At 42.9% G+C, this 23,363-nt stretch overlaps 1 protein-coding gene across 4 annotated transcripts in view; it reads left to right on the forward strand.

Moving 5' to 3' along the window:
• The window catches only part of NEK1 (NIMA related kinase 1), a 335,744-nt gene that overhangs the window by 108,854 nt on the left and 203,527 nt on the right, over positions 1 to 23,363 (forward strand). For 3 of the 4 annotated variants that reach the window (XM_030191560.1, XM_030191562.1, XM_030191563.1), the window contains 3 exons: positions 7,773 to 7,836; positions 18,104 to 18,261; positions 23,178 to 23,237. In XM_030191560.1, coding sequence (XP_030047420.1) covers positions 7,773 to 7,836; positions 18,104 to 18,261; positions 23,178 to 23,237 — 282 coding nt within the window. The remainder of the gene's footprint in view (positions 1 to 7,772; positions 7,837 to 18,103; positions 18,262 to 23,177; positions 23,238 to 23,363) is intronic. The other variant, XM_030191561.1, reaches the window with a different exon arrangement.

Raw genomic sequence — 23,363 nt, forward strand, 5'->3', positions numbered from 1 at the left:
TTCCTCACACCCAAACCAGCTGAGTTGAGCATTAAACTAATGAGACCCATGATGAGCTCCTGCACACAGGGTTTCCTAACTCTTTTTCCGCCTAGTGGCAGCCACTCTACACAACCTGCCAGCTTACACCCATGTCTTCCCTGATTGCAGCTAGGAGTCCAGTCCGGGTTCTTCATCTCACCCTCTGGCTCCTTGCCTGCAATGCCTTCTGGGACTTGTATTTCAGACTGAAACCGCCTTAACCCAACTATCCTGGAGGTGACTTTATCACAACCTAAGGGCCCTGAACAAATTCCTAGTCCAAGAAAAGTTCAGGATAGTTTCCCTGGGCACCCTTCTTCCCATGATTCAGGAAAATGATTGGCTATGCTCTCTGGACTTAAAGGATGCTTACAATCACATTCCGATACTCTCAGCTCACAGGAAGTATCTTCGGTTTCGACTGGGAACGCAGCACTTTCAGTACCGCATACTACCCTTTGGCCTGGTGTCTGCGCCCAGAGTGTTTACAAGGTACCTAGCAGTAATTGCAGTGTCGCTACATAGGCTGGGAGTGCATTTGTTCCCTTATCTCGATGATTGGCTGGTGAAGAGCACCTCGTAGGACGGTGCTCTGGAGTCCATGTGGGTGACTATTCAGGTGCTAGAGCTACTAGGGTTCGTAATAAATTACACTAAGTCCCACCTCACTCCTGTTCAAAAATTGGAGTTCATTGGAGCACTACTGGACACGAAGACAGCTCGGGCTTATCTCCCCAAGACACAGGCAGACAACCTTCTGTCCTTGGTGTCCGCAGTTCGAGTGTCTTAGTAGGTTACAGCTCGGCAGATGTTGAGACTCTTGGGGCACATGGCCTCCACAGTTCATGTAACACCTATGGTATATCTACATATGAGATCCGCTCAGTGGACCCTAGCTTTTCAGTGGTGTCAAGCTACGGAGAATCTGGAAGATGTTATCTGACTGTCCACAGACTTTCGCAACTCTCTTCAGTGGTGGACAATCCGGCCCAATTTGACCATGGGACGATCATTCCAAATTCTTCAGCCACAGAAAGTGCTGACGACAGATGCATCCCTCCTGGGGTGGGGTGCTCATGTAGATGGGCTTCGCACTCAAGGAGCATGGTCCTTCCAGGGAACAGGTCTTCAGATCAACCTCCTGGAGTTACAAGCGATCTGGAACGCTTTGATGGCTTTCAGAGATTGGCTGCTCAACCAAATTGTCTGTTTGAATCAAGATAATCAGGTTGCGATGTACTACACCAACAAGCAGGGGGCAGGTGTCAGGAAGCCATCCAGATGTGGCTTTGGGCACATCGTCATGGCATGTTTCTCCAAGCCACTTATCTGGCAGGCTTAAACAACAGTCTGGCCGACAGGCTGAGCATGGTAATGCAACCTCACGAGTGATCGCTGAATATGGGCGTCACCCGCAAGATCTTCCGAGTGTGGGGCACCCCCTCAGTGGATCTTTTTGCCACTCAAGTCAATCACAAGGTCTCTCAGTTCTGTTCCAGGCTTCAGGTCCATGATAGACTATCATCAGATGCCTTTCTCCTACATTGGGGAACAGGCTTTCTGTATGCATATCCTCCCATACCTCTAGTAGGGAAGACTTTGTTGAAACTGAAGAAAGACCGCAGAACCATGATCCTGATTGCACCCTACTGGCCATGTCAGATTTGGTTCCCTCTTCTTCTGGAGTTGTCTTCCGAGAAACCGTGGAGATTGGAGTGTTTTCCAACCCTCATCACTCAGAAAGTGGGGTTGCTTCTACATCCCATCCTTCAGTCTCTGACTCTTACAGCCTGAATGTTGAGAGTTTAGAATTTGCTTCCTTGGGTCTTTAAGAGGATGTCTCCTGGGTCTTGCTTGCTTTCAGAAAAAATTCCACTGAGAGGTGTTACTCTTTCAAATGGAGGAGGTTTGCCATCTGGTGTGATAGCAAGGCTGTAGATTCTCTCTTTCTTGTCCTACACAGACCCAGCGTGTAGAAGGTGAGCCCATCTCTGGATAGCCTTTAGTTCATTTCATGAGAGGTTTACTCTTGTCAAAGCTCCCAGTCAGACCTCCACCAGTGTCATGGGATCTCAACGTCGTTCTCATCCAGCTGATGAAAGCTCCTTGTGAGCCACTGAATTCCTGCCATCTGAAGTACTTGACCTGGAAGGTCATTTTATTGGTGGTTGTTACTTCAGCTTGTAGGGTCAGTGAGCTTCAGGCCCTAGTAATCGATGCACCTTATTATACTAAGGTTTATCACAACAAAGTAGTCATCCACACGCACCCTAAGTTCCTGCCGAAGATGGTGTTGGAGTTTCATCTGAACCAGTCGATTGTCTTGCCAACATTTTTTTCCCATCCTCATACCCACCGTGGCGAAAGCAGCTTGCACACCTTGAACTGCAAGAGAGCAGTTGTTTGTTTCTTTTGATCCCAACAAGAGGGGAGTCGCCATCGGAAAATGCACAATCTCCAGTGGGCTAGCAGATTGCATATCCTTCACTTATGCCCAAGCGGGGTTGGCTGTGGGGGGCAATGTCACTTCTCATAATGTCAGAGCCATGGCCATGTTGGTGGCTTACTTAAAGTCAGCCTCCATTGAAGAGATTTGCAAGGCTGCAATGTGGTCTTCAGTCCACACATTCACATCACACTACTGCCTTGAGCAGGAAACCCGATGCGACAGTTGGTTTGGGCAGTCAGTGCTGCAGAATTTGTTTGGGGTTTAGAATCCAACTCCACCTACCTAGGCCCGTTTTATTCTGTTCCAGGCTGCACACTCATCTAGTTGTATGTAGTTTCAGGTTAATCTCTGTTTTGTCCTCATTGTTGTGAGGCTCAATTGACCAGTGTTCATTGTTTTGCGTGAGCCTGGATGCTAGGGATACCTCAGTTGTGAGTATAATCCAGCCTCCTTGTCTTCAGAGAAAGCGAAGATACTTTCCTGTAGCAGGTATTCTTCGAGATCAGTAGGCTAATTGTTCTCACAATCCCGCTCACCTCCCCTTGGAGTTATTTCTTTATGCCTTAGAACTTAACTCAAGGGCGTGGTCTTGCGACGGGCTGGAAATCAGGCTGCTCATGTGCGGTGCACACTGCAGACGTGCCAGAAGGCTCTGGAAAAGTTTTTTTTTTTTTTTTCCTTTTTCTTTTTACCTATTGTGCAAATGCCAGTTCCCGGGCTGACGGGGACGTTGACCCAGTTGTGAGAATAATCTGCCTGCTGTCCTCATAGAATACATGCTACAGGTAAGTATCTTCACTATTTCTTCTCACAGTATAAATTCTCTGTATCGGACTCAGACCCCCTTAGTCTGACCCTCCTCCAGCGGTAACCCCACCCACTCTGGATCCACCCTGGTCCTGGGACAAGCTCTTTCTATCTCCAGTCCCCTGCTCCCGGGCTGGGCCTTCCTCTACATAATACATGAAAACAGGCTCTAGCATAGGCAATTCAAAACAGGATTGAGTTAGGAGAAAAGCCCTCAGAAACCTGAAGACACAATGTCTTTTGTTTTTGAACACTGTGGCACGGCTGATTAAATGTCTCCAGTGTTTGGTTTCAATCATAGGGCATAAAAACTCCAGGCTGTATCTCAATGGTATTAATGTTTGAGCAATTCCAGTTGTTTCTCATTGATTTACGTGCTCTACAGCAGCTAGAGTCTATGCATCTCTTCAGTATTGTATGAAAGATTTTAGAGAAAGTACTTAGCTTAAAGCTCCAGCAATGATTCCGAGTTCGACGGGGCCACCGTTTCATACTTTGAAGGCTTCGTCAAGAACTAGTGCTGGTATTTGTGCGGTATCTGTGAAAGAAACAAGTGAGTCAACGCTAGAAATAATTCTAGAATGTCGTGCAGGCTGTAACAACAAACCCTAGCTAAACTTGCTTTCAGTCGCTCAACTATGTTCTCAAAATGGCGTCAGCAACGTCGCATGCCATAGCTAATCAATTATATATGTTTCTCCTGTGGTGTGAATCACGCCACAAGTCATCTCCAATAAGTTGTGTGAGTTCCTCCTTCTTCTCTTAAAGGAACATCAACGCTTGATTTCAGGTTTTCAATAAAAGATATGCCAGTCAATCAAGCTATTAAGGCCCCAAGGTTCAATTGATTTAAGGTCAAAGATCCCTGCGGAGAATGACATTGCTCCAAAGAAAATAACCACATTAGGACACTACAAATGTAGCACATGATCCATATGTCGCAACACATCACAGACTAAAACCTTCTATAATAAAGCCACAGATAAACCATATACATTACAGCAATTTACCAACTGCTTATCTGATCACATGATCTATTCCATCACATGTCCATGTTCAGAAGTTTATATTTGAATGACAACACGATCCTTGAAAGTAAGACTACTGGAACACAAATCAAACATTAAAAGGCAGGCTATTAAAGAGCCACTAGTGGAACATTGTCTCAAAATGAAACATACCTTTGGATTTGAAATGCTGTGCAGTCGATAAAGTAGACACATTAAGAAGAGGAGGTAATAGAAAACTGATCCTGCAAAAAAAAGAAGCAAGATGGATCTTTGACCTTAAATCAATTGAACCTCGGGGCCTTAATAGCTCGATTGACTGGCACATCTTTTATTGAAAACCTGAAATCAGGCGCTGATGTTCCTTTAAGAGAAGAAGGAGGAACTCACACAACTTATTGGAGATGACTTGTGGCGTGATTCACACCACAGGAGAAACATATATAATTGATTAGCTATGGCGTGTGACGTTGCTGACGCCATTTTGAGAACATAGTTGAGCGACTGAAAGCAAGTTTAGCTAGGGTTTGTTGTTACAGCCTGCGTGACCTTCTAGAATTATTTCTAGCGTTGACTCACTTGTTTCTTTCACAGATACCGCACAAATACCAGCACTAGTTCCTGACGAAGCCTTCAAAGTGTGAAACGGTGGCCCCGTCGAACTCAGAATCATTGCTGGAGCTTTAAGCTAAGTGCTTTCTCTAAAATCTTTCATACATTAATGAAGAGATGCATAAAGTCTAACTGCTGTAGAGCAAATAAATCAATGAGAAATAACTGGAATTGCTCAAACATTAATACCATTGAGATACAGCCTGGAGTTTCTGTGCCCTATGATTGAAACCAAACACTGGAGACATTTAATCAGCCGTGTCACAGTGTTCAAAACCAAAAGACATTGTGTCTTCAGGTTTCTGAGGGCTTTTCTCCTAACTCAATCCTGTTAAGACAGTGCATTTGCTGTTTTGAATTGCCTATGCTAGAGCCTGTTTTCATGTATTAGGTTACCCACGTTTATTCTAGCTACTATTGCCTTCTTCTACCTACCCATAGCACACTCCACTCCTGATTGCCACTTTATGGAGCCACAACCGGCCTCTTACAGCCAAAGGATCGCTCTGCTTTCTAGGATTCCCCTTTCCCTTCTCCTGGTCAATGGCAGGGGACAGTGTGGGCAGCTTAAACCTGTAGGCAACCAAAGACCCCCTACAAGGCATAACCTTAGCTTTATCTCCTTCCAAAGTCCTCCACCTCTGTCATACTTCAGTACCAGGGCGCTATTTCTCTGCACATTATTTCATGCTTCCTCCCACCCAGGGATCTCCAAATCACTTCCCCCAGACTCTAGGGAACTTATGGGTCCTTTTACTATGCCGCGGTAAAAAGTGGCCTACGGTAGTGTAGGTGCGGATTTTGGGCGTGCACAGAATTATTTTTCAGCGCGCCTGTAAAAAAGGCCTCTTTTTTAAAAATTATTATTATTTCCATAAAAATGGACATGCAGCAACATCAAAATTGCCACGCGTCCATTTTGGGTCTCAGACCTTACCGCCGGCCATTGTCCTAGTGGTAAAGAATTTGGGCGATAATGACCTACACGCGTTAGATGCCACTGCGCGCCAGAAAAAAAATATTTTGCAGACGCACATAGTGGACATGCGCCAAAAATGAAATTACTGCAAGAGCCACACGGTAGTCGGGCTTAACGCGGCTTAGTAATAGGGGCCCTTACTCTCTCAGTAATCCCCATATAGTGGGTGATTACATTTATATGTGGATTGATCTTGCAACAAGTGAAAGTTTTGAATTTCTTGAGCTGGTTGGTAGAGGTCAGTGGTTGTTGTTCAGTAGGATGTGGGTGTATTAGAGAAAATGTAGAGAGCAGTGGCTGTATTTTTCAGTGTATTATATCAAGTTCATCTGTTGTATGCAACCTATAACAAGACACTGTACTACATACATTTAAAGTATTTGTTAAGTTTGTAGGACAGTCAGATGCTGTTTTGAATGGTATATAATCAGTTTTGGTTTTTTTTTTTTTAGAATTCAGGTAACTAAATGGCTTTCATATAAACTTACAAAGTTGTTGATGATTTGGGTATTGAGTGTATGTATGTATACAGCCTACTATACCAGATTAACCATATGGGTGTTATTCAGAAATGACCTTTAATACCTAGGAAACATTCAGTTCTATAGCAGAGTACCACATATTCTATAAAAGAATGTAGGAGTCTATGTTCCTTCTTAGACTACTAGCCTAACTGGATATCAGTGTGTCCAACATTTAGGCATCACTTGAGCCATTCATAGAGCTGGTTTAAGGGTGAGCACCTGCTACAGCTACCTGGTTAACTTAAACTACTCTGAAGTTAAATGTGTTAAGTGGTAACCTCTAGTTCCCACCCATTCTCCAGTCCTATGAATGTTCTCCTTCCAAATACCTGCTAAGTTAAGTAGGTATTTCTTGAATAACATTTAAGCAGCATGCTAGCATTTACATATGTAAATGCTAGTATAATAAACATTTATGCAAATTGCCATATGTCTTGTTTCCAGTTCACTCGGTGCCAACTTCAATTTGGATAATGACACAGGATCCTTCATTTGCAGCAGCCTGGAATTTTTTCTTCATTGCTAACCTCCTCCCATCTAGCTCAGCCATTACAGTGAGAATCCTCTGGTTCTGAGTTATTCTGTGTGGTTCTTTCTGGAATTCAGTACACATATGCATTACGCAGAACTTTAAGTTTATGCTGCATAACTATTTTCTTCCTCTTTAGGAACCATGAATACTGCTGCTAGTTTTATAGCCTTGGCTAACCTGAGAATCTAAAGACAAACTTATAATAAGCCAATGTCAAGTCCTTTCTGATTTTGCTTGTTATTTACAATATTGTTTCTAATAAGCTCCCAGACTATTATTAGAAACAATGTTTTGTTTTTCTTGGAGTCTAGGGTAGGTTAGTAATTGTGGCACCATTTCTTTTCTCCACTTCTGCTCGCAGTGCTGACCATTTCTCTCATCCACCCTTCCCCCCTGCGATAACTGGCATTGCTGTCCTCCACCTTCCACCCTTTACCTCCTCCCCCCCCCCCCCCCCGCCCTTCAATGACTGAATCTCTATTCTTACCTCATCTCTCAAGGTTGTGCTGGCATGCTCAGGACCTGGAGCATCTGCACACGTTCTGGACCTGGAGCATGTGTGCATGCTCAAGGCCCTGCGCTGGCCCAATCCCATAACCTTGAGATTAAGTCAGAATAAAGAGTCAGTCATCATGGTTGGGTGGAGGGTGGAAGAGAGCAGTGCTGGAGGAGGGGGATGGGTGATTATTGGGGGAATCTTGATTTGTTTTGAAGAAAAATTTTTTTGCTGTGGTTTTTGGGTTCTGAAGCAGGGGGAGGGGGGGAATATTGGAGGTAGGTGTTTATTAGAAACGGTACGGTATTTGTTTGTGAAGATGAGTATATATTTCTATTCTTTAAGTGTTTTGCAGAGGAGTTCGGGCAGTCAGTACTTCAGCCTAAGAGTGGTGCTCCTGCTGCTCCAGGTAAGGAAGAAATTATATTCAGAAAATCTTCTCTCTAATGTTTGAGATATTAAAGTAGTAAGAACTGCAAAAAAACGTTTGTACAGATAATAACTTCTTAATTGGCAATTAGAACAAGACTAAAGGTTAAGTGGCTTCTCCCCTTTCTAGAATGTAGGATTATTTTCAGCTAATTCACTGCAACTGACATTTATTTTTCTGGATGTATTTTTAGAAAGGTGGGGTATGACAGCAAATTGAAAACCACAAGTTCCACATTATCTGTTTTTCTGCTCTGCCTGATGTCCAGATGTTCTCTTGTTTCTCTATGACTGAGATCCTTGTTTCTCTAATCTCTTGTGTAATATCTTTTTGCCCTCCCCAAGTAATAAACTACTAATTACCCATCGGCTAGGGTGTCCACCACTCCAGACAATAATGTACTTATCACCCAATAAGTGAGGAGACAAAAAGATTCAGAAGGCTACAGATATATGAGAATAATTATTTATTTCACTTACCAAGCAAGGATACAGGATACCAAGCAAGGATACAGGATATAATCAGATAGGCTGAGTAATATGATCAATTCTTATATGAGAGACTAACTGGGACACAAACGTGACCACTGACATTAATTCTCTGGCTACTTTGGTTCATGACTCTAACTTTTATAACTTCATGGCCCATATACTTATCATTGGAAATACACAATCATCATGTCATAGCATATTTCATTGGGGTTACAGGTTCATCAAATTATAATTGCAGATTCATCATTTTATAGCATTTTTACTTAACATCAGCAAAGTCATTTTTACTTAACATCAGCAAAGTCATTCTGGTTTGCGAAATCATCTTCCCAGTAACCATATTTCTGTTTCTCCACCCATCTGCTTCCATGGTTACCAGAGGTTAACAGAAAATTCCCCTTAGTTTAGCAAAGTTATAAACCATATTCTCCTGTAAAGCATATTTCTATTATTTCGCCATGTCAGCTCATTTTGCTCTTTCATAAGCAGAAAAGGACATGAGATTCAGTGTTACACTTGTTAACTAGCTTCTCAGTGACTTGCCCTCATGACCTGTACTGTGAGGCCTAGCTTTACTCATAATTGTCTACAGCTCCCCCCTTGAAGGCCTTCGAGAGTAAGGGCTTCACAAGTACTGGACTCCTGCTAAATCCCAACTATTCCAGTGGGGAGCAATAAGTCTCATGTACAAGAAAGGTATTAAAACAGGTATTAAACCAGGGGTGAGTGTAGTCAAAAGTTAGAGCAGCAATTATACAGTACAGGTGTTAGGCAAAATGCAGCAAGAGGATATGGTAGAAACCTTATGGTAGATTCCTTAAGAGAGTATACAGTTGGGCTTACAAATGTTACCCTTTTGTATATGAAACATGATTAGAAGGGAAGATGACAAAGCAAGAATGTATTTACAGTTTGCTTTCAATATAGTCATCAACAGCAATACCAGTAACGGTTACATGGTCCAAGGCCTCATCAATGGTAGAAGTCTTAGGAGGTGCAACGCCGCACACCATCCTCTCATACAAAACATATTGACCTGTAGGATCACCTTACTGAGGGCAGGTTCAATTAAGCGTTCCACTAGTCTCCTAATACAAGGGATTATACAACACCCAAGGAGTACAAAAACAGCAACAACAATGAGGAAAGTGGTTAAACATGACAGAATGAAATGCTTCCATTTACCAAAAGTACTATCGAACCAACTTGTCCAGGAGGTATCAACCCCAGAATTTTCAGCAAGTGCATCAGATAAACTAGAAAGCCCTTGTAAGGCCCTGGTAATAGTGCTGTCAGGAGCAGTGTTATTAGGAATGAAAGTACAACACTGACCTTTCAACATGGTACAAACGCCACCCTCATGTGCCAAGATCATATCAAGGACTAATCTATTTTCCCAAGCCATGCGGCTGGTAGCATCCAATTGTTCAGCAATGCCTTTGACAGCATCTCTGGTAAAATTGATAAATCGTTGCTGATTGTAGTAAATGTAATTGATCCAGTCGACATTTTTGTTAATGGTAGACCACCAAAAAATTACAGACTCTAACCCTGCCAGGATCTGATTTCGTGCTTTGAACTCATCTGGCACCCCCCACTGGGAACTCCTATAGAATCAATATATACTCCGGAATCAAAAGATCCTCCAGGATTATCAATGGGAATACTTCTGTCTGAGTGGACTTAGTTGGTTATTATGTAGCGTTGCTATGGTAATTGGTATTACCAATTGAACCACAGCACACTGTCCTTCCAAGTTATGGGGTAGAGTTGGATATAATGTTCTGTTTCCACAATACCACCACACATCTGCGCGGGGAGTAGAAAAATCAGAAAAGTCCAAAGCACCACTGGCAGTTACGCTAGTGTTACATAAAGGAAGAGATGTCTAACATCATAGGGGTTTGTCACTTTTTTTCGTCTTATACAAGTTTCAAATTTGTTGGTTTTCTTAGGTGTCCTGAATACAGGAGGTACTCTAACTTTGCCTTTGGGAATTTCAGGGAACATCAATGCAAGGGAAGTACAAGCCGTATCATCAGACTTATTGCCATGAAATAGTTGTAGCATACACATGGCTCCATTGTAGTCGTGTCTGAAATTCAAAGAAAAAGGAAAAATGACTGGCTAATGGCGAGGGGCAGAACAAACATAGCAGTCTGATAGGTTTAAGCTATGCATGGTGTATCTAACCCAGTCGAGCTATAAATTGATATCACCATAACCAGTCTTGATAGCAAAGGTGTCTCTGAGATTGGTAATGTTAAGAACCTGAATGGGAATTTTTATATCCTCTGGGGCCTGTGGTACCAAGGCGTTCTCAGGATCTGTACCAGGGATAAGCTTACGGGGAGAGGAAGGATTAGGGCGAGTGACAAAAACTCGAAAGCGGCCCATGGGATCTCTATTAGTCACATCTATACCTACAACGTAGGTACGGTTCATGTCTATATCAATTCCCTGAAATGTAAGGACCAACGGATTACAGTGTCCTAAATCACAGGTTCCGCGATTAACATATGGCTCGTATATAGAAATTTGTTTTCGTATGGGGGATTTCCACGTCATATGGGATGCATCAGGCCAATTACAGGGGCCAGTATACCATCACAAACCAATGGCCCAATCATAACAAGGATTGTTAAACTAATTTGGATACATTCGTTCCGAGTAGGTACACACATTAACAGGAAACTTGGAGTAATGGCGTTGCCATTCCAAGTTCCCACAGTGGGCAATGCTACAAATGTCAAATTGCAAGGTAATTGTCTCTTTGGTAACTTCATGTCGTAGCGCAGTCGTGACAGGGTAAGAAGTATCAGCATACACACTATCTTTCCCATCGTAAACACTATAATCTATGGTCCAGGTACTACTGAAATAAGCTAGGTGGTGAAGACAGAAAAGAAAACGTAACATTAGTAAAATATACATAGTGGAATGTTCTTCTATCTGTGCCTTAGGAGAAGATAAGTTCAGGTGTGAGAATGTGGGATGGCTATAGCCCCTATGTCAGAGAAATATGGTCTGCCCGGTACTCTAAAAAACTCAAATAGTTCAATAGTTCTGGTCCCTCTCTTCATTAGACAGTATAAAGGTTCCCATTGACCGTCTTGGAGCTTGTATGTAATGAGCCAAAATGCTACTAATTCCCCCGTTTGAGTCCGGGGTAATAAAATATTTCCTTGCTCAACTCTGACTCTTATGTATCCATAGAATGCGTCCCCTTCTGCAATAATCACAGTTCCTGGACCAGTGGTGCAGACATCAAGCAAAGGTTCACACAACCTCCAAAATCTTGTTATCGGATCCCAAGAAGGATCATCATCAGGGCCTGGGTCCCAAAACAAGGCAAATATCTCATTTAGATGAGGCATACAGCACTATAAGGCAATGCTAATAAGTAGGTAACAGAAAAAGTGAAAGACCGTTAATTAAAAGTTCTGTAAATATACAATCTAAACAGCAATATAACGCATAAGTAATCAATGAATAAAAAAATAGCTGCAATGACAAGTAGTAGCACACAGAAAAATATACAAGAAGGACAAGGCATCTGATAATGTTTTGTAACAATAATCAGTTCAAATCTATAATCAGTGCAAAGCTAAGTGTCTATGAGATGAAATGATATTTTTCTAAAATAGATAAAATCGCTATTACAATGAAGAAAAAAATTGATAGTCCAACGACACACCCCAGAATTCTAATAAACCTTAAATATTGTCGATCAAGTAGTATATTTTCCAAAGTTGTAATCCTGTCTGGGGCATATAGGCAGATAAGCAGTACAAAGTCAGTTAGAAATAAATCCTTTTTGTTCCAGAATCTACAAAATTATAGCTAGTAGGCAGAATAGAATAAAAAGTATGTAAATAGCAATGAACTTGTTTGTTTGTATTACTTAGATTGTAAGCTCTTTTGAGCAGGGACTGTCTCTTTGTGTCAGGTGTTCAGCGCTGCGTGCGTCTGGTAGCGCTATACAAATGCTAATAATAATAATAACTTTATATTATCAGGGTCATGGCACTGTTGTTGAAAAGATTGAGGTTGCATAATTTAAAAGAGTGTAGGCAAGCCATAAAAGTAAGGCCTTGCAAACAAACAAAGGATAATAGCAAAAAAACAAAGTCAAGGTACATAAAAAGAAGGTGAGGAAAAGTTCTAGAACAGTAAGTCCCCAATCATCGATATCACAACCATCAATGTCAACTGGCTGTGGAAGCAGATGTTCTGGATAACTAGCAGCTTGAAATAGGGTTTGCTGGTCAGGTATAGTCATTAAAGCAAATACCACAGAAGATGAGATCCACAAGAAGTGTTGTTAATATAGGACAAGGTTAAACAGTAACACAGTAATGTTCAGCAACAAGCAAATAACCAATCTAGCAGATCTTAAGAGATATCAGGTATCCAGTGATTCTGCTGACTCAGGTTGAGGGGTTGAGTGGGTCACAGGGAGGTGGTTGTCATCAGAACGTAAGTTGTGAAAGACACAAATGTCCCATATCGACACTTGTTTTTTTGTTTTGTTTTTTAAACTTTTATTGAATATCCAGTGAAAGTACAAAACAGCATAGTACAGCAGCATATCATACACCATTCCAATGTAAAAGAACAGATATATGCTACAGTCATCTTAGCCTTCACCTTTCTATCCAACGTTTTGACCCCTAAAAGTTGAGACCAAATTAGCTAGACAACACCAACTTGAGTTAGGATCTGGGCAGTAAGATACCCATTCTTCAGTGCTACTAATTGGATTTCTGCCAGGTACTTGTGACCTGGATTGGCCACTGTGGGAAACAGGATACTGGGCTAGATGGACCATTTGTCTGATCGAGTATGGCTATTCTTATGTTCTTATGGAAATTTGTATATGTAAACCTCTACCCCCAACAGTCCTCTCATAATTTAAAGTCCACCCACTCATTAAATAATTTTAACAACACATCTATGTCCATTATAATGAATCTTTCCTAATAGCCCAAAAGATAGGGTGTATGTTATTTAGCAACAGCTTATAGAGTATCAATGAGCCTTCGGGGTTCTGATTCTATCATAGACACCCAGACTTCCTGGAAACAGTGCAGAGTCCCCCTGTTTTCATTAGTTTATCAATTTCATCATTCCTTTCCAAACCTCATACCGTTCATTCAGATTCAGTTTCCCTTTATGTTTCCAGTTTCTTCCAGCCCCTATTTATGCTGTCAACAATAGAAACATGTAGGTGTAACTTATTCCATATTGAGGGACAGAGTGGTATTGCCATCAGGAACAACTTTGGGTCAGAAGTGATCTCCACCTCCATTCCTTGTTGCATTGTAGCTCTCACTTGTTTCCAAAATTCATTAATTTTCAAACAGTGCCACCATATTGTATCGGTGCCGATTTGTCAACATCATCTCCAGCACAAGTTTGTTCTTGACTTCTCATTTTAGACAGCTGATTCGGAGACAATCTACAGGTAAGCTTACATTGTAATTATCTGAAATTAGTAACAAAAAAAGGTTTGTAAGTACCTAAGCACTCTTTTCTACTCCATGTTGGACAGAGCAGCCAGAAGCCTTCAAACCAGAACCTCACATAGAAAAAACTCAATACCATGGTTTAATGAAGAATTGAAAGAACTAAAAACACAAGTCAGAAGATTGGAAAGAGCATGGAGCAAGAAAAAAGACGAAAACACACACAAAGAATGGAAACAACTACAAAGAAAATACAAATACACTATCAGACAAACGAAAAGGACCTAGTACAAAACCAAAATAGGACCAAACTACAAGGATACACACAAACTCTTCTCACTCGTAAACAATCTTCTAAATACTACCAAGGTCACCTCCAATAACTCAGATACCCCATCAGCAACTAACCTTGCGAACTACTTCAACGAAAAAATCATAAAGGTCCGACTCATGATACCCACTACCACAACAGACTACGCAAATATCCTTGAATGTCTAGACCCAAAACCCGGAGAATGCCTAGCAGATTGATCATGGACTGACTTTGACACACTCTCATCAAAAGAAATTTCATATTGGCTAGGAAAATACGCCAAATCGCAATGCCAATTAGACATCTGCCCTAACAGTCTAATAAGATCCGCACCCCAACAATTCAAAACAGACCTCACGAAGCATATAAACTACAGGCTTCAAAATGGACTCTTTCCTAGAGATAAAGGAAACATCCTACTCACTCCGCTACCGAAAGATACTAAAAAAAGTACAATGGACCTAACTAACTACCAACCAGTAGCGTCTATTCCACTCATGACCAAACTCATGGAAGTCATAGTGACAAAACAACTCACTGAATACCTATATAAACACTCAATTCTGCACGAGTCCCAATCAGGATTTCGGACGAATCACAGCACTGAAACCGTACTAGTGTCCGCAATGAACTCATTCAAACAAGCAATTGCGACAGGTAACAACATCCTCCTCCTGCAATTCAACATGTCCAGTGCCTTTGACATGGTCAACCATGAAATACTAATACATATACTAGAATACTTTGGAGTAGGAGGCACAGTTCTCAAATGGTTCAAAGGATTCTTGACCACAAGATCATACCAAGTAACAACGAACGCGGACAGATCACCACCATGGAAACCTGAATGTGGAGTCCCCCAGGGATCCCCTCTCTCACCAACATTGTTTAACCTAATGATGATACCTACATTTATGCAGATGACGTCACAATCTACATCCCATTCAAACAAGATCTAATTGAAATCACCAACGAGATCAACCAAAGCCTCCAAATAATGCACACCTGGGCAGATGCATTCCAATTAAAACTTAACGCAGAAAAAACACAATGTCTTGTACTCACCTCACAACATAACACAAAAAACTTTAACGCCATAATCACACCATACTGTTCTCTTCCGGTCTCACAAAAATTGAAAATTCTTGGAGTCACCATTGACTGAAACCTCACTCTTGATACCCACATGAAAAACACGACGAAAAAGATGTTCTACACCATGTGGAAACTTGAAAGAGTAAAACCTTTCTTCCTGAGATACATCGTGGGTTCCATCACCATTTGTCTGAGCAGAGCACTTTGAAAAGCATCCACGATCTCTCTACTTCTTTCCGATTCTGCAGATGGAGCCTTCCAATCTACATCTGGCAGATTGAAATCGCCCAGCAACAGCACCTCTCTCTTCTTTCCCAACTATTGAATATCTGTGATCAGATCTTTATCTAGTTCCGATTGTGTCGGAAGTCCGTAGACAACACCCACGTGGACAGAGGTTCTATCATCTCTTTTTAAGATGATCCATATCGCTTCTTCCTTTCTCCAGGCCCCTGTCATTTCAGTCGCTGCAATATCATTTCTCACATACAGAGCTACTCCTCCACCTTTACGACCATCTCTATCCTTCCTAAATAGATTATAGCCTGGTATGTTTGCATCCCATTCATGGGAACTATTGAGCCTTGTCTCCGTGATTGCAACAACGTCTAAGTCTGCCTCCAACATCAGGGCTTGAAGGTCATGAACTTTATTGCTTAGACTGCGAGCATTTGTGGTCATCGCTTTCCATCTACATTTCAGTGGAATTTTTATCTTCTGTTTAGTTTCTTGTTTAGTCTCACTTCCTGCTGTGTTGGTAAGAAGTGATTTGCTAAGATTGTTGTTTTCATTGCGTTCTTTTCTACTAACGCATCTTGCCTTTAGCTTTAGCTGGGGGTGACCACTTGAAGTAAACTGCCTCCATATGCCACCCCCGCCTTCTAGTTTAAATGCCTAGAAATATATTGTCTGAATTTCTCCTTAAGGATTTTTTTTCCTGCCACAGTGAGATGCAGTTCATCGTTACAGTATAGTCTTTTGTTTTTCCATGTATTGCCCCATCCTCCTATGTACCTAAATCCTTCTTGGTGACACCAGGCTTTGAGCCGGCTATTGAAATTCTCAGTACTTTGCAACCTTTTCTCTCCCTTTCCAAAGGTAGGTAGTACTTCAGAGAAAGCTATTGTTTGTATCAAAGGTTTTAACCCCTCTCCCAGCTCCTGAAAAGCTCTCTGTGCGGCAAGTGGGGTATTAATAGGATCTCTGTCTTATCTTTATTAATTATGTAGCCAGAATGAGCAGAAAACTCATGCAATTCCTCCAACAAGGGGGACAACGAAGTCTTAGGATTCCTAATAAAAAGCAAGATGACATCAGCATACAACAGAATTTTGTGCTCGTGCTCCCCATCAACAATTGGCTCTATCAACTGATTACACCGAATACCCTATGCCAGCATCTCGATAGCAAGAGTGAACAGGAGCGATAATACGGATTTCCCCGCCCCTCCACTGGGACGTTTTGTGAGGACATCCTCAGCAAAATTTGGGCATCCCTTTTGATTATACTACTACTACTTAACATTTCTAAAGCGCTACTAGGGTTACGCAGCGCTGTACAGTTTAACAAATAAGGATATTCCCTTCCCCTCTTTGTCTCGTAAGTCCTTTTTATAGCCCCACAATTCTTTCACTTGCGTATGGTTTCAAGTTTGAGGTCAGGGAAAACTTGGACCTCCATGTTATCATAGGTAGTCATCTTATCTTGCCTAGCTTTGCGAAGACTATGTTCCGCATCAGGATAACAGAGCAGTCGGTGAGTTCCGACGTGGCCTCAGCTCTCTATGGGCCCACTCAAGCTCATAGGGCAGAGATACAGGAGGATCTGGAAAGCAGGAAAGTAAAAGTTAATGCACATATGCCACAGGAGAAACGCTTTCTCTTTCTTCCTGTACCCTCACGATTCTGATATTCGACCTTCTGCTATGGTTCTCTTGATCCAACCGCTGTAATAGCCAAGCCCGCTCACTCCAGTCCCCCGCTGCTGCTTCTTCCAAATCTATGAGGCGTGCCTCTGCCGCATCCACACAAGCATTTATCACAGTCATTTTCTCCTCTAAATGCGCCACCACTAAATCTGCAATTTCAGCTTTGGAGGACTGAATTTCATGCAGAATTCTTTGCCACATATCTGGTGCAATGGTAGGTGGCCCCAAGGGAGCTGGCACAGACTATGGGCTTTCACTTCCATTACTTCCTGCCACCGTAGTATCTTTCAAGGCCTTAGAAGCCTTTGCTGTGTATAGTGCTTTAATTGAAGTAGCTGACTTGGGTTTATCTGCTTTGGCATACTCCTGGCAATCTCACACGTCATCCTCTGTAAGATTCTACACTCTTTGCCTCATGCGAGCCTGTTATAAGATCTCGGAAGGGATTTTTGGGATGGGAATCACGGAGCTCCCTTAGGCACGTCTATTCCCCATGCATGCCCACCGGAAGTCTCTTCCTTGATGTGGGCAAGTCACTTAACCCTCCATTGCCCCAGGTACAAAATAAGTACCTGCATATATGTAAACCGCTTTGAATGTAGTTGGAAAATACCACAGAAAGGCGGTATATCAAGTCCCATTTCCCTTCCCTTCCTGACCACTTTCCTTCATCTTGCTGTTCACCCTTGACTCTGGTGATGTCAGTTCTACCAGTCCTGCAGAGTCCACTCCTTTTGAGCTTAGTTTTTTACAACCAAACAGTGAGCACAGCTTTCATACAAACATGTAAATGTGTTTCCTGTCAGTTGTTGGCACAAGGTTCACTTTTTCTGTTGCCTCAGGTGATTTGCTGGAATATCTAAGAAGGCTTTTTTTTTTTTAATGCTCTAAACAGCTGAAATGATATTTCTTGAAAACATTTTTATTTATTCACAGTATCCTTTTTTTGTAGCAAAGCGGCCTGCTCCAGGACAAATCATGGGAGCTGCAGCCCCTGCTCAGAAAATTACCAAACCTGCTGCTAAATATGGAGTGCCTTTATCCATGAGGAAATCTGGGGATACAGCCAAGAAGTTCCATGAGAAGAAGGTGCCGGTCAGACATAGACAGGTGGGGGCAGCTGTGCAGCGCACAGAGTGGCTCTGTGTTGTTGATAGCTTTTAGTCTGTTTTAAAGTATGGTTTGCTTACTTTAGTACATTTTTCAGCAACTTGATGTGGCAAGGAAAAGCTAAGATCTCTTCAGTTCTGTTGTGCACATTGATCACCACTGGCTTTCCATATTCTGTATTTGTTCTTTTGTGAGTTTGAGCATTTATGCTGCTGTGTCAGTGGGAATTGATAATACCTACTTTACTTATTAGTCTGTAAATCAATGTATAGTGCTCTGTGATGCATGTAATTTGAGGATTCTGTATGAATGATTTACTTGTATTGTGGCATGGTTCTCTCTAGTATTTTCCTCCTAAAGAAGCTGTGACAGTGCCCATCTACAGTGGCCTCCAGGATGCACAGATGAAGAACTGGGAGACCTTTCTCTTTGTGCATCTGATCCCTAGAAGGACAGATTCTATTTATAGAGTTCAAAAGGGTCCTGGATTTGAGAATGCCCAGTTTTCCAACTGGGTTGAATCCACTCTCAAAAGAGCTAGGAGTTCCAAGGCTTTTATGCCTTGGCTCACCCAGGCAGAGAGGCTGGGGCACTGGATTCTTTTGGGAGGAAGGTTTGTTAGGCCTCAATGCTTATCTCCCGCTTCCAGATCTATCAGCTGCACACAAACATTTACTTGAAGTACCTGGTGTCCATTGTGCTCGACTTTGTGGACACTCCCAGCGGAACAGGCTACACAGCTTCGCTAGCTAGCCTCCAAGCAGAAGGAATGCGGAAAGTATTTGGTTAGGGGCACTTTCAACTCTTTTGATGTGGGGTTCAGACTCTCCGCTTTTAGGTATCGGTATGTGTAGACTCTCATGGCTATATGTTTCATATCTAGAACCTGCGGGTCAGGGGAAGTTGGCGAATGTCCCATGCCGAGGGTACAATCTTTTTGAGAGCAAGGTGGAGGAGGCCGCTGACCTCATCAAGAAACATGTTGACACCAAGTCCCCCTGCCACCTCTTGGTGCCTCCATTTCTTGGAAGTTTTCTGGAGGACTTAGAAAGGTTTTCCTATTACTTTCAAAAGCATAGGCTCACCCACTTCTTCATGTCCTCAGCAGCAGAACCAGCCCTGGTGCTCCCGTCCTAGACAGCAGCACCCTCAAAAGCAGCTGGCTCCCCAATCTAAGCAGGAGGTGAGCTTTTGACTGGATCCAGGAGAGCATAGCTGCCTTAAGCCACCTTAAAAGTAGCTGTCCCTAACAACCTACCAGTTGGAGGGAGCTACATTTTTCCCGGGAAAGGTGGCCTCTTGTAACTCTGACTGGTAGGTTCTCCAAATAATCTGGTGGGTTATGTTTTCATCTGGCTACAAAATCCTCCAAATTCCCACACCAAGAGTGTCACACCTTAGCTCTCAGCACTGGGAATTGCTCACAGAAGAAAACTTCTCCCTTCTAATGGCCTATGTACTTGAACCCATTCCACCAGGGGAAGAAGGGATGGATTCTTTTCCAAGTACTTTCTCATTCCCAGAAAGATTGGAGGGGGGGGGGGGGGGAATTCCATCCCATCTTAGACCTAAGGAACCTGAACAACTATCTGGCCAGAGAGAAGTTAAGGATGATTTCCCTAGGCACTCTTCTCCATATGATTCAGAAAAACAATTATCTATGCTCTCTGGACTTAAAGGATGCCTATACCCATATTCAGATACTTCCATGTCCCAGGAAGTATCTCAGATTTTGGGTGGGTAAATACCACTACTAGTATTGTGTGCCGTTTTGCTTTGTGTCTGCTCCTAGAGTATTCACAAAATGCTTCACTGCCATCACAGTGTCGCTAGGCAGACTTGGAGTTCATGTTTTTCCCTACTTGGACAATTGGCTGGTCAAGAGCACATCAAAGGAAGGACCTCGGTAGTTCATGTAGAGAACTGTTCAGGTGTTGGAGTTACCAGGGTTCGTTATCAGCTACCCCATCTACTCCCAGTTCAGCAATTGGAGTACATTTAGAGACCTGCTAGTCACTATTTGGGCTCAAGCCTACCTGCCTCCGGCAGGGGCAGATGCCCTCGTTGCCACTGCCACTCAAGTTTAGGTGGCCGGTTCAAATCCCACTGCTGCTCCTTGTGATCTTGGGCAAGTCACTTAACCCTCCATTGCCTCAGGTACAAACCAAGATTGTGAGCCCTCCTGGGACAGAGAAATATCCAGTGTACCTGAATGTAACTCCCCTTGAGCTACTACTGAAAAAGGTGTGAGCAAAATCTAAATAAATAAACTAGCAGTTCATAGTTTGACAGATGTTGAAGCTGATGGACCACAAGGCCTCCACAGCACTTGTCACTCCCATGGCACACCTCCATTTAAGGAATATCCAGTGGGCTCTTGCTTCCCAGTGTTGTCAGGCCACAGGAACCTTGTGGATGTCATCACGGTCACTCCAGAATTATCCCAGTTGCTTCTCTGGTGAATGATTTGGCCCAGTTTGACCCTTGAACTCCCATTCAAAATTCCTCTGCCCCAGAAAGTTCTGACTACGGATGCATCTGCCTTAGGATGGGAGGGGGTCAGTGTAGACAGGCTTCACACCTAGGGGACCTGGTCTGCTTAGGAGACGAAGCTCCAAATCAACCTCCTAGAGGCACAGGCAATCTGAAAGCCTTTAGAGCGTTCCAGAGATTGGCTGATGAACCAAATTGTTTTAATTCAAACAGACAGGTTGCCATGTACTACATCAACAAGCAGGGGTATACGGGATCCTACCCCTTGTGTCAGGAGGTGGTCAGGATGTGGCAGTGGGCCATCAGCCAGAGCACGATGCTCTGGACAACTTACCTGGTGGGTAAAGAAAACAGTCTGGTGGACAATCTGAACAAGGTGACGCAACTGCATGAGTGATCTCTCAGTATGGGTATTGCCTGAGAGATCTTCCAAGACTAGGGCACCTCCCTCGATGGATCTTTTTGCCACACCTCTCAAGGTCCCTCAGTATTGCTTCAGGCACACGACAGACTAGTGTCGGATGCTGCTTCCTGGGGGGAGGGCCTCCTGTATGTATATCCCCCCATTCCTCTCCTAGGGAAAGCTTTACTGAAACTCGAGCACAATTTGGGGACCATGATTCTCATCGTGCCTTATTGGCGGAGGCAGATCTTATTTCCTCTTCTGGACTTGTCCTTCGAAAAATTGTGGAGGTTTTGGACTGTTTTCCAACCCTCATCATGCAGAATGAAGGGTCTTTTCTGCATCCCAATCTCCAGTTCCTAGTTCTCACGGCCTGGATGTTGAGAGCATAGAATTTGCATCTCTGCAGTTGTCTGAGGTTGTGTCCAAAGTCCTGCTGGCTTCCAGGAAAGATTCCACCAAGAGGTGTTGCACTTTTAAAATGGAGGAGGTGAGCTGTCTGGTGTGAGGGCAGGGCGCTAGATCCTCTCAGTTCTCTTACACAAAACCTGATTGAATACCTCCTACATCTTTCTGAGTCTGGTCTGAAAATCAACTCTGTAAGGGTTCACCTCAGTGCAATTGGTGCTTATCACTGTGCAGGATGTAAACCCATCTCTGTACAGCCTCTTGTTTATTTTTAGAGTTTTGTGGTTGGCAAAGCCACCTATCAAACTTCCCAGTCTGTCATGGGTGGCCATCCTCACCCAGATGATGAAAGCCCGTTTTGAGCCACTTGACTCTGGTCATCTGAAATATCTGACCTAGAAGGTCTTCTTTTTGGTGGCGGTCACTTCAGCTCACAGAGTCATTGAGCTTCAGGCCCTAGTAGTGGATCCACCTTACAAACGGTTTCATCCTAAAAGAGTAGTTCTCTTCCTAAGGTGGTGTTGTAGTTCTATCTTAATCAGTTCTTCCAACATTATTCCCACAACCTCATGCCCATCTTGGAGAAAGTGCACTGCACAGCTTGGACTGCAGGCAAGCCTTGCCCTTCTATTTGGAGCAAACTAAAGCCTACTGACAGTCCACCAAGCTTTTTTGTTTCTTTTGACCCAAACAGGATGAAGGCATCCATCAGTAAATGCACTTTATCCAATTGGTTAGTAGACTTAATTTCTTTTGTTTATGCCCAGGCTGGGTTGACTCTTGATGGTCACATCATGGCTAACAATATGAGAGCCATGGCCATGTCGATAGCCCATTTGAGATCAGCCTCCATTGAGGAGATTTGCAGAGCTGCAATGTGGCCTTCAGTCTACTCATTCACCTCTCATTATTACCTTGAGCAGTATACCCAGCGTGACAGGTTTGGTCAGACAGTCCTACAGAATTTGTTTGGTATCTAGAATCCAATTCTACCCTCCTAGACCCTTTTTTGTTTCTGCTCTAGGCTGAACCTTCCCAACATGTCTGTATATACTTTCAGATTGATTGGTTTCTGGTTGACCTTGCCATTGCAAGTCCCTGTTGTCCTTGAGTGGTTTTCGGTGAGCCTTGTGGCTAGGGATTCCCACAAGGGAGAAACTAAGTCTTGCTTGTCCTCAGAGAAGACATAGTTACTTACCTGTAGCAGGTGTTCTCCAAGGACAGCAGGACTAGTATTCTCACATAACCTCTCACCTCCCCTTGGAGTGGCATTCCTTTTGCTTTGATATTGTACTGTGGATCCCGCGTGCTCTCACTGAGTGGGAAGGCACTTGTGCATGCATGGTGGGATTTTGCCAAAAGCCTGTTAAAGTAATAGAACGCTTGTAGCGTTTACACTGGGGCACCATCGGATGATGCCACCCACATGTGAGAATACTAGTCCTGGTGTCCTCAGAAAACACCTGCTACAGGTGAGTAACTATGCTTTATTCTTCTGTCATTGCTTCACAAAATAGCATTAATAATAATAAAAATCAGAGCTACACCTCAGATTTGGAAAAAGAAATGTGCTGTGTATTCACATCTAATATGCAGTTTCACTTTTATCCAGGCCCAACTGCTGCCAGTGAAGAAAGTGAATCCTGTAGAAGAAAGGAGGAAAATGATTGAGGTATAAACACCCATGGTCTGCTTTTGTTCAGCCAGACACGAAAAAAAAAATGTCAGTACAAAAATAAACCTACAATCCTTTCCTCACTTCTTTCCACTGAAACCCTTTAACATTTTTTTTTCTACG

The sequence above is a fragment of the Microcaecilia unicolor genome, chromosome 2 (assembly GCF_901765095.1).
Source record: "Microcaecilia unicolor chromosome 2, aMicUni1.1, whole genome shotgun sequence".
NCBI classification, from domain to species: Eukaryota; Metazoa; Chordata; class Amphibia; order Gymnophiona; family Siphonopidae; genus Microcaecilia; species Microcaecilia unicolor.